Source organism: Gavialis gangeticus, unplaced genomic scaffold, assembly GCF_001723915.1.
Source record: "Gavialis gangeticus isolate Ggan-Ray unplaced genomic scaffold, GavGan_comp1, whole genome shotgun sequence".
Lineage (NCBI taxonomy): Eukaryota > Metazoa > Chordata > Crocodylia > Gavialidae > Gavialis > Gavialis gangeticus.
In genome coordinates this window covers 40,685,455-40,697,570 of record NW_017728993.1, presented here as the reverse complement: position 1 = coordinate 40,697,570, position 12,116 = coordinate 40,685,455, and the positions used below count along the sequence as shown (strand labels likewise).

The 12,116-nt window shown below is 40.2% G+C and overlaps 1 protein-coding gene across 1 annotated transcript in view; it reads right to left on the bottom strand.

Annotated features, from left to right (window-relative positions):
• Window positions 1–265: 265 nt before the first annotated feature.
• Window positions 266–12,116, bottom strand: part of KIAA1107 (KIAA1107 ortholog) — a 72,641-nt gene continuing 60,790 nt past the window's right edge. Inside the window, exons 14-19 of the mRNA XM_019501604.1 lie at window positions 11,072–11,789; window positions 10,726–10,813; window positions 10,119–10,259; window positions 9,751–9,757; window positions 2,845–5,173; window positions 266–1,485 (exon numbers count right to left, since the gene is read on the bottom strand). Of these exons, the coding sequence (XP_019357149.1) occupies window positions 1,016–1,485; window positions 2,845–5,173; window positions 9,751–9,757; window positions 10,119–10,259; window positions 10,726–10,813; window positions 11,072–11,789 (3,753 nt within the window). The 3' untranslated portion in view covers window positions 266–1,015. The remainder of the gene's footprint in view (window positions 1,486–2,844; window positions 5,174–9,750; window positions 9,758–10,118; window positions 10,260–10,725; window positions 10,814–11,071; window positions 11,790–12,116) is intronic.

The following is a 12,116-nucleotide window of genomic DNA, read 5'->3' as shown; positions in this document are numbered from 1 at the left end:
AGAAGAATTTCCTGCTTGATTCTCCTTATTTCAGAAGAAAGGTGATACTAGTGATAGGCTTCCATAGGGACATTTTCTTTTAGAGGAACTTATGAGAGAGAAGGGAGACAGCAAAACCCCAATACCCTCAAAGATGGAAGATATTAAACCGAAACCCATGAGAATTCATCTGTAATTTACACTATATGGATACAGCCTATATTAAGTTGTACCACAACTACAGTTATAGTTCACACTATGGATTTTTAAAGTGATGACATCCAGGTTACCACTGATAATACTTTATACTGGATTTATTTTAGCATAAGCTTTGCTATAAATCAACTGGAGTTGATTTATGCACCATACCATTTAAAAAAAAAAAAAAAAAGACTAAATCAAGGGGAGATATTTATGTTCCAAAGAAAGGAATATACCATAGTACTTGCCCCCTAAAGTCTTACATTAAAAAAGACAATTATGTTCTTTCAAACTAAATAAAAAAATACAACTTGACAGAACAGGCTTCTCTTGCAGAAGTTTTCAACTTATACATACATGTCTCTTATTTAAAGTAGTGTTGCCAACACCTTTCAACACAACCACTCTGAAATTTTATTGTTGGGAAAAAAAGTCATAACATGGAAGGAAGAAAAGGAAGGAATGCCTCTGCTTATTGTGCAGTCACATTGAAATTCTTGCTCAAAAAAGAATATTAAATGATAGAAAGGGAGAAAGAAGAGGGCATTTAAACCAAGATTTTCTTACAAGTCATCTAATTTTTCTAAGAATTCTAGAAAATACACACTCAAAGTTGATTTTAGAAAAACAGCCGTCTAAGCTTTGAAAAATTACTACTTGTGATTAAATCTAGGTTATAAACCAATGCATTTACCTCAGGATATTGGACAGATTGCCTCAGTACCAAGAATGGTCTTTTCTTTACCGATGCAGTATTTCATTACTGAATGGATATAATGCATCAAAAATAGATTTGGGGCAGGGGTTGGAGTCCAGCTTCAAGCATTTGATCACTTTAATGATGGGTTTCTAGTTCAAGAATTGTCCATTCCCCTTGAGGGGAAGAACAGTCGTCAGAGGAAAAACTTGCCACTGTGATGCTTGCTGAAGAATCATCGAGTGGAGATATAAGTTCAGTCCATCTACTGAAAGTGTCAATGTATGAATTACCCTGAGGTTCTGAACCATCTCGTGCCAGTAGCAGTGTCTGATTAATAAGATACTGTGCTAAATTAAGGTCTTCAGGAACAGAGTTTTTGAAATCTATGTTTGAGTCCTGCTCAGATAATAATTGCCTGAGAAGAGTCCAATCCTGTTCTGCAAATTGCTGATCTTCAAAATCCACATCTAGAATTCCTGTTTCTGACTTCATCCTCTGCTCAATAGCTTCTCCAACATCCATCTCATATATTGGAGAAAGGGTTTTTGAAGGACGATGCTCATATATGCAGGTTTGTGCCAATGTCTCACAATCATCTATGTCTCCTGAAATAATTCACAATACTACACAATGTAAAAATTGCACATGATCCCCTCTCAGGGCTTTGTAGAACAAAATTTAACTCACTGCAGGAGGAACAATCCAAGCAGATAAAAAAATGTAGGTTTATACAAAATTGACAACACTTGTAGACTTTATTTTCTATGTAAAAAACAAAATATGATTTATAACTTAAGTTAAAGCAGCATTCACAACTGGTAATTAACAATAACCCTCCACGGTTGGAAGATCTCTGATACAGAAAATGACAAAATATGTAAGCACACATTTAATGCATATGAACTTTCTAATTCACTATAACAGTAACTGAAATTTGGAACAGGAGGTGTGGAAAGAAGAAATAAAGTGAATATGATTACTGAATGGTGATTTAAACTATGTCAGCTTCAAAGAGAAGGAAAATCAAAATGGTTTATCCACAGGCTTACTGATATATTGCACATGCAAGGGCAGCTGCAGGCAAGGACAAGCAAACTTAAAAAATAGTACAACTTTTAATGTCTTCATATTCTCTGGTTTAGCTGAACATAGATCATCATCAGTATTTCAGTACTCTTGAATACACAATAGCAGTTATATTCAGCACTATTGTATATTTTATAAGGTGGTAATAACTTGAATTACTGGTTTAAAGAAGACAACACGCACAAAAAACAACTAGACAAGTAGTCATCTAACCATGTGAAACAAGCTAGAGCTCTTTTATATATAATCATTGGTTCTAAGGATAATCTCTCTTTTAGGAAATAAGTTTTCAAAGGTAAAAGTTAGGAGTTGTAGTCATTATTTAACCTGTAAGTCTTTCCAAACCTGTTCCCACTGAAATCTATGGCAAACATCCTACTAAATTCAATAGAAGGATCAGGTTCCATATCTCTATGTATAATATAATATATAAATAAATTTCAACAGTAATTAATATAGGTGCTAAGGTAAACAGTTCAGTGCGCTTTAGTTAAGTTATTGCACATCCCACTTACAGATATAGTGTGTCAAGCAGACAAAATTTTTTTATGAAGTTTCCACCTGAAGTTGGTGCTGCCAATGTTAAACAGGACCAAAAATAATCAGAGTACAGAGAACCGTGTCCCAATCTTTCTTTTAGAATTACATAAAATCTATTTTCCTCGTATAAATATTCAAGTTTTCCACTGAACAGTAAGTTATTTATTTTGTATTCCAAATGGACAAGCACTCTGTAAATAAGAGAATAATTAAAAACATTTACATTTTCATTTAAAAAAAGAGCCAGTTACTGGCATTCAGAATTCAATCCTAGGCAATCTCAATATTCTGCCTATTAAATGTTTCAGTGATTTAATGTTTTTATTTCTGTACATTACCTGCAGGTAAATCAGTATTAGCGTATTCTGTAGATGCTGGTTGACTCTCTCTCACTTGCCCTTCCTGAGTCAATAACTGATTCTTAGAGGATTCTATAGGTTTTGCAGAGCTTTTCTTTTGCATGTCAGAAATAGTTTCTCTTTGATGAAGGTTCAAATGACAGGGTCTTCCTTGAGACTTTGTGTCACTGTCTAAAGGCTTATTGCACTGCTGAAATTCACTGATCTCTTCATTCTTACTGTTTCCTTTTTGCTTTTCGATTGGACATGAACTATCTGCTATTGAGACTACTTTCTCTGGGCAATTTTGTTCCACCATGGAAGCACCCCAATTCTCCTTTCTTACATTTACAGTGCCATGTGGATCTGAGCAAGTGCTTTCACTTCTATCCAGTTCTCTGCTCCTATCTTTATTCTGCTGTTTGCACTCCAGGAATCCATCTTCAATTTCTAAAGAGTATCTTGAATAAAAGGTCTTTCCATGATGCTCATGAGAAGCGCTGTCAAACACCTCTGAAGGAGTAAGAGAATCTACAGAATGCTGAAGAAGATTGTGTGTTTCTCCATCATCGGATCCCAGTTCTTCACATTCATCTACTGAAAGTAAAACAGACCGCTTGAAATTTTTATTTGTAGAAAACTCTTGACTTTCAATATCATTTTCTGTTGCATCTTCAAAAGCTAAATTAACAATGCCTTGGAACTGCTCAGCTGAAAGATCTGACTGTGGAAAATTTCCTGCAACATTCTCTGCTTCAGATCTTTCATCTTCTGTTTCATCAGCAGAAGAGGAAACTTGGTCTGGTTCCTGAGTAAACTGTGCATTGCCGAAAGTGGTAATTTCCTTCTCCCTAGCATTACCTCCTCTTGCACCTTCTTGATGTGACCACATTTCAGGTCTTTTTCTTGGTATTTCATCATCACTTGTTGAATTAACACGAAAAAGATCAGAACCCTCCTTTTTCATTTTCACTTCTATTCTTAGACTGCTGTCATAGATTTTTAGTTCTTCAGGTGTACTAGTGTCACTGCTGCTTCTTCCAAGAAAATCATGGCATAACATAGTGCTACATTTAGAAATCCCTCTTTCATTTGATCCTTCATCATCCTGAGAACCTCCAGCATCATAGTCTTCTGATCTTGGTTTTATATCATCAGAGGATGTTGTTGCACTGCCAGAGTCAGATTCAGGACTCTCTTTTGGATCTAGAGCACTTGTATTCAAACTCCAATGATCCACAAAGGGAGTTTCTGAGCTTTCGTGGTTTCCTGGTGTTTCTGTAGGATTCATGTATTTAGGTGAACATTTTTCTGTTACCTGTCCTGTGAAACATTTTGAAGCAGCATCTGAATCTACCGTAGCAGACCTGTATTCAGTCAAGATTGATTTATCACACAGTTCCTCAGCACTTGCAGATCCTTTTACATTATTCTTAGATTTGTTTCCATTTTGTTCTGAATTAGAGGCACTGGTTATTCTTCCAGAAAAGCTGGATGCAGGACTTTCACCATTATTAATGCCCATTTCAGTGCTTACGGTACCATTTTGTTCCTCACAGACTTCTGGTGCTTCTACATGTTCCATTCTTTCTTTAGGAGCTGAAATGGTTGGCTTTTGGTCAGTATTTTTACAGATATCTGAGCATCTAGTATTCACAGGCTTTATACGGCAATTAAATTCAATAGCATTATAATCATCTGTACCTACAGAATATGCAATTTGAGCCTTGTCTAAAAAACCATGCTTTGTTTCCATTTCATTTTCTTGTGAAACATTCAGTTTAGGGATACCTTTAACTTGAGGACAGGAAGGCTTAGCTTCTATTTTGTATTCCATATTCTTAAGAGGATCTAATGCATCTCCTCTCTTACCATCCAGGATGGATATTACACTCTCATTTTGTTTTGTAGGGCTATATTTGATTTTATCGTGTGGCTGAATCCCTGATGCAGATGTATGCTGTGCGTGTTTTTGTCCTGAACCTTTGTGTTCAGAACCATGCACATTCTTTTGGACAACAGGAGATTCACTTCTTGAATGCCTTTGAGCAGAAGATTGAGATTTTAACATAGGTGGTCCTGTAACTATTTTTTGTTTTGGGTCTTTATTGTTTATAATCTCACTTTTCTTTGAACTTGTCTGATTTTTGGGCATTACTATTATTTTTGCAGTGGCTTTAACTGCAGGTGTTTGTGATTGTTTAACACACTTTTTCTTAGCTGAAGACTGCTTCTCTGAAAGTGCTGTCTGAACCAAATGTTGTGTCACATTTTTTTCTTCATTTTGTTTTGGTGACATTGCAGACTTCAATGAATTTGGCGATTCTACAAAAAAGGAATATAAAAACACAGTAGGTTTCAATGCCAGAACTATATTACTTATACATTTAAAAGTATCCAAATTATTACAGTTTTATATATTCAAGAAAAATTTTGTTAAAACTAAGTGATCTTATTTGTACACAAGTGATCTTATATACAAATATTTAAAATTATTATCTTGCATAGGATCTTTGAATCCAAAGCACTTTACAAACAATAAAACATAGGAATCACTTCACCAGTCACCAAAATGCAACCGTTGCCAGAGTGGAAAGAATCAACTATCTAACGGTGCATACAGATGGTCTTAGCCCAAAAGGCCGAGAAGGGACAATTTATCATAGGAAACGAGGAGTATTGTGTTCTATTTAAATTATAGAGGAAATATAAGTAGGCAGCATGGGCAAATCCAGCCAGACACCCCTCTGGGCACTGGATTGACAGAATGGCTCACACTGGAACCGCTGCTTTGGTGTGGCTTTAGAACCCAGCAGGTGAACAATGCTCACGCCCTGGCCTCCCTCCTCACCACCAAATTTGGTGGCAGGAAAAAAGGGGGAGGTGGTGGGTGGAAGCAGCATCCATCACCTAAATTCTGGAGCTGTGCCAAAGTGGTGCTTCTGGCAGGAGGCATGCTGATGAGCTGATGACCCTGCATCCCCTCTGAAAATGCCTCTGGTTGGCAGTATATTAGGGTTACCATATTTCCAGTTTCAAAAAAGATGACACCTGTCAGGGGGAGGGGGAAAAAGTTTGGGGGGGGTGATGATATGCCTGTGCCCTGCCCCTGCCTCCCAAGCCACAGAGCCCTGCTGCTGCTCCTCACTCCCAATCCACAGTACACACCCAGACCATGCCGGTACCCCTCACTCCCACCCCGCACCACCTGCTCCCTTCAGCCTTGCAGCGTCTCTTGGCTGCCCTGCCCCTGAGAGCAAGGGCACCATCCCCAGTGCCACCAGGTGAGCCATGCAGTTCCCTGCTGCCCTCTCTGCCCACTTCTCCCACTGGAGGGGCAGGTGCTTCCTCCACCCTGATGCAGCCCCAGTGTCCATGTGTGTACCCCAGCCCCCATGTGGACAGTCTCAAGCCTTGGGGCTCCAATCCTTGTACCCCCATACACTTATCTACATGCAGTTGATGGGGCTGCTCCCACCACCCTGCCTGGCTGCTTCCCCACAACTTGTGTGTGTGTGCATGCAGACACAGATAATGCCCCCTGCCTCCAATTGCCCTCCCTCCAGCCCCAAAACAACTCCTTGCTAGGGTAAACTTGGAAGTGCTGGAGAAAACTTTCATGCTCAGCAGGGCAAAATCCTGGACATTTGTTGTTATGTAAAAAAAAAAAAAAAAAACCTGACTGGGGTGGGACGACCCAAAAAGAGACCCAAAAAGAGGACATGTCTAGGAAAAACTGGACATATGGTAACCCTAGTTACTAGTGAATTGCCCATCAAGAATGATGGAGGGTGGGTGGGTGGGGACAGAGCACTGTCACCCCCCGCTGCCACTATCTCCCAGGACCTTGCAGGGGAAGCTTACCCTTCCTCCCTCCTCTGCCAGCACCCTGTGCCACCACCACCAGCTCCAGTGCCATTGGCCTCATGCCCCCTGCTCCCTTGCTCCTCACAGGTGGCAGAGTGCCACCATGACAGTGGGGACAGAGCAGAGGGGTGAGGCCAGCACCACTGACCTTACCCTTCTGCTCCATCCCCTCCATCCATGCCATCATGGTGGCGCTCTGCATACTGATTGGTTGTTTCACTAACCAATCAGAGTGCTTCAAGAGCATTATGGACAGACAGACTAAGCCCTTTTTCATATAAGAATAATATGATCAGAACACTAGAATGAACACCCCTGCCCTTTCAAGAAGTATTGGAAGGCCTTTAATACCTATAAGCAGGTCAAACTTGTTTTATGTGCTACCTAAAAGTGCCTTCTGTTAGAATCTAAATACAATTCTCAGCTGAGAAATGCTACGTTTGAGCTGAAAAGACTCTGTGCTTAACTTGCCTTTTTGGGCCTAAGCCAAGCAAGATCTCTATACAGCATTACCTTCCATATTGGCTATAAACAGATACAATGGACTGTGAAGCAATTTTGCTAGTGATAAAATAAATTCACTTGCTAAAGAGCCTTCCAACACTTGGTTTGGGTATTCGGATTTTTAAGGAAGATTTTGTTGTTTGCAATACTGATGTCACTGTACATTGCAGTAACTTAAATTTGTATTCTTCTACTATTTAGATGCTCTACCTCCTAGCTACAGTGATTACAGAAAAAATACTAAATATGATCTGTACTATGATGCAATCAAAGCAAGATGTTTACCTTCATAAAAAGTTTCATCAAAATTATATATTTACATTTAAAAAGTCACAGTGAAATGTTTTTACTACATATTGTACTACATGTTTCAAAAGAAACGCTCATGGAACTGGGTTACTTCCAGTTTTCATAGATTTCATAGACATTAGGGCTGGAAGGGACCCCGAAGGATCATCGAGTCCAGCCCCCTACCCCAGGGGCAAGAAGTCAGCACGGATCACAGAATCCCAGCAAGATAAGCATCCTAATGTGTCTTGAAGGCATTCAAAGTGGGTGCTTGAACCACCTCCAGTGGCAGTCTATTTCAAACCTTGGGAGCTTGGACTGTAAAGAAGTTCTTTCTTATGTCCAGCCTGAATGAGTCGCGGAGGAATTTGTGACCATTTGATCTTGTCATCCCTTGGAGTGCTTTGGTGAACAGACATTCCCCCAGATCCTGGTGAGCACCTCTGATAAACTTATAGGTGGCCACCAGATCACCCCTGTGCCTGCACTTTTCCAGACTGAAGAGTCCCATGGCTCTCAGCCTCTCATCATAAGGTTTGTTTTCCTGACCACTTATCATGCGTGTGGCCCTCCTCTGCACCTTCTCAAGCTTCTCTACATCCTTTTTGAATTGTGGAGCCCCAAACTGGACACAGTACTGCAGCTGCAGCCTCACCAAGGCCAATTACAACAGGAGAATGACGTCCTGTGATTTGCCTGAGAAGCATCTGTGGATGCAAGCCAGCATTTTGCTTGCTTTACTAGCTGCAGCATCACATTGAAGGCTCATGTTCATTTTGCGGTCAATCATGACCCCCAACTCCCTTTCATCCGCAGTGCTAGCCAGCGTAGCACTACCAAGCCTATAAGCATGCTGCACGTTTTTCCTCCCAAGGTGGAGAACCTTGCATTTTTCGGTGTTGAACACCATCAGGTTCTCATTGGCCCATTTCATGAGCCTATCAAGATCTGCCTGGATCACCCTCCTGTCCTCAGGTGTGGATGCTTTACCCCAGAGTTTGGTGTCATCGGCAAACTTGGCCAGTCCACTTCTGACACCAGTGTCCACATTATTGATGAAGATGTTAAATAGTATAGGCCCCAGGACAGAGCCTTGAGGGACCCCACTGGTGACCACACACCAAGACGATTGGCTCCTGTCAACCACCACCCTTCTGTGTCCTACCGCAGAGCCAATTCCCCAGCCAGCGGATTGTGTTGAGGTCGAGGCCGCAGTTAGCCAGTTTAGCCAAGGGGTGATCATGAGAGACCAGATTGAAAGCTTTTTTAAAGTCAAGATACACAACATCAATCTCTTCTCCCTTGTCCAGGTGATAGGTCACCTGGTCGTAAAAGGAAATGAGACTGGTCAAGCAAGACGTACCCGCAATAAACCCGTGTTGGGTATCCCTCAGGATATTCCTGTCAGCTAGTCTGTTAAGGACGGGCTCTTTGATAATCTTTTCCAAGACCTTCCCCAGGATAGAGGTCAGGCTGATGGACCTGTAGTTTGCCGGATCTACTTTCCTCCCTTTCTTGAAGATAGGCATGACATTGGTCCTCTTCCAATCTTCGGGCACTTCACCAAAGCGCCAAAAGCTCTCAAAGATCCGTGCCACGGGCTGGGCTATGATGCTTGCCAGCTCCTTGAGTACCCTTGGGTGTAACCTGTCAAGGCTGGCTGACTTGAAGGTATCCAGCCTGTCAAGGTGTTCCTTCACGAGGTCAGCTTCGATGGAGGGCAAGGAATCTCCCTCCCCCAGGCCTCCCTGACCCATAGTGGGCAGGGCCGTCCCATGGGACTGGTGAAAAACTACACAAAGTACCCATTTAGCAAGTTCACTTTTTCCTGGGCATCGGTTGTCAGTTGCCCCATCTGGTTTAGCAGGGGTCCAATGTTGCCCTTGCTTTTCCTCCGGCTCCCCACATGTCTAAAAAAAAAAGGACTTTTTATTGTCCTTGATATTTGTAGCTAGCTGGAGTTCCATCACAGCCTTGGCTTTCCTGGTTTGCTCTCTGCAGGTCTGGGCCAGAGCAGAGTATTCCTCCTTGGTGGTGGTTTTATAGGTACAAAAAACAATTATAGTACATTATGTAGTAGAATAGGGCTGCCCAACATCTGAGTAACTGGGCTCCCCTACTTGGGCCATGTGGGCTCCCAAACATGGGTTGTCCTGCCCTGCCCCCAGGGGTGGGGACAAAAAGTGGAAGTTGGAGGAGGGATGGGGAGAAAAAACCCACAAATCCCAGTGGTAACAGCAGCAGCAGTTGTGGTGGGAGTAATAGAAGCCAGACTGGATCTTGAGAGCTAGGTGTTAACCCCCTGTAGGCCTCCAGTTGGACAGCCCTATGGCAGAAGATCTGTTTCTTCTATCCAGTCTGTAGTGTGGACGCTATGTATATTGTGAATTTGTTTCACATACAGAATTTCTGTTGAACTCAGGGACAGTTCTAGTTGCAAAGCATGAAACAAGCAAAAAAAAAAAAATACATCTTATGCTTGTCAGCAAGCGAACTATAGAAAATAAACCTGAATTGCCCGTAAATGTTCTGTAATGCATTTCCTTACTTGTGTTATAAAACAACAAACTGTTTTAAATGAAACTGATTTAGTTTCAGTACCATTCAAAACTCTACCTTGGATTTTATCAGTATTAGCTGTTGCATTCTGTGCCTTCTGTGGAACTACAGAATTGTCATTCACATTCCCCTTTTTCTTCAAGACAGCCTGTGGGATTTGTTCATTGCATCCTTTTCCAGTAGGTTTCTTTGTCACACTATCATAGGAGAAAATATTGAATGTATTATTTCCAAATTTAAGATATAAAATTGACTGGTTTAAAAACAAGTAGTAGTTCTGTATGTATCTTAATATGAAGTGTGCAATAAATGCAATGTATAATGATTTTGCTCTCTGATTTTGTAGTTCCATCTAATCAATTTCAATGGTTTCTAGTTCTCAACATCTTGTAAGATTACTCACTGTTCCACTCTCTAAATTATGAATGACCTATGACATTGCCAAAGTAACTAACCAAAAATATCCCAAACTCAGAGGCAAGACCAGTTTTATCTTAGCAAAAAAAAATTCTGCAGCTGTTTCTATTTCTTGCTAACAATGTAAAATAGACAAATATTTTACAAAATGCATAGTTATAAAATAATGTGACTTTGATGATACTTACATTAATTAATCAATTAAGTATATGTGCACAGATAAGTAGCAGTACAACTCTAACAAACCTTTGTGCTGAAATATTAGCCTCAGGTTCATTAACTTTTTTCTTGTTGGTGGCTCCATTAGTCGTCTTCAAAGTAGCCTTTGTTTTCACTATTGTAAATTAAACAAAAATTAGTTAAAAGGTAACATTACAGTAAGTATTAACATACAATGGTCAGATATTTAAAATGGCATACATGAAAGAACTGAAACTTTTATGACATTAGCATACACTGTTCTCCCCACCCCCACCCTCTGCCCTGTTTCTTAAAATTCAAGTAAGATCCCTTAATAACATGTTTTTTGTAACATCACTATTTGTTATTTGCATTCATTACAAAAATAAACTTGGGGATGGTCACAACCAACCTGGTGTAGAATTTCTGGAACTTTCCAGACTGTTTTTCAGACTAGAACCTGCCTGTGGCGAGTCAGTAGGGGATCTCTTATTATCATTATGTTTTTTCCCTTCATTTAGTGCTTTATCCTTGGGTTCATCTGCCTGTTCACTGAAAATCTGTACATCTGGGCTTGAGTTTGTTAACTTGCTAGGAGTTCCTGCCCCTGTTACTAGGGAGGGAGATTCCTTCCCCAGGGTCTTCTTCAATGGCTTTGTTTTGATCTGCACACTTGAACTTCCAGCAAGCACTTTAGGTCTGGCACCTGCAATTTTTCCTTCCTGATTTTTCACTCCTTTTCCACTTCCTGAATTCTTTTGTCCACTTGCAGACAATGACTTTTCAGACTCTGGCTTGGTAAGCAAGCTTTCAGCTTTCACATTTCCATTATTTTCTAGTTTTGGCTTAATAACAGCTCTAGCTTTTGGTGAAGCAACTTTTTCCCCAGGTTTTGAATCTTTTGTAATCTTGGAAACTGCTTTTTTGCTATCTTTTCCTTTTAGTTCATCATGTTTTGAGGACTTATTAGCAGTGTTTCTGTTGGTACTTGCTGTATGCCCAGATGCTCCTAATCCATCAGATTTCATTTTATCCTGATCAATGGAGGTATCACCCAAACAGTCTCTCCTGCCTTTTACTTTCCAAGAAGTATGCTTTATATCAACAGAGTCAGTAACACATCTGTTTAGCTGGAAAAGAAACCAAAAACAAAAACAGCAGACACTCAGCAACAAAGAAAAATATGCATTATTGTTATTTCTTGAAACATAGCTACTCCTCTAATTTAGCATGAATCTAGTACTGAACTAATACATTTGGAGAAGGAGAAATAGAAAAATTCCTCCAAATTCTGAAGCTCAAATGGCTTTCAAGAATATATAGAAGGTATGGTAAAGATACAACTCATACATCTCTCCCTTGCCCTCTGCTGGACTTCAAACTAACATGGCTAACTTCCACTTTTTGCTCAAGGATATATATATATATATATATATATATATATATATATATATAAC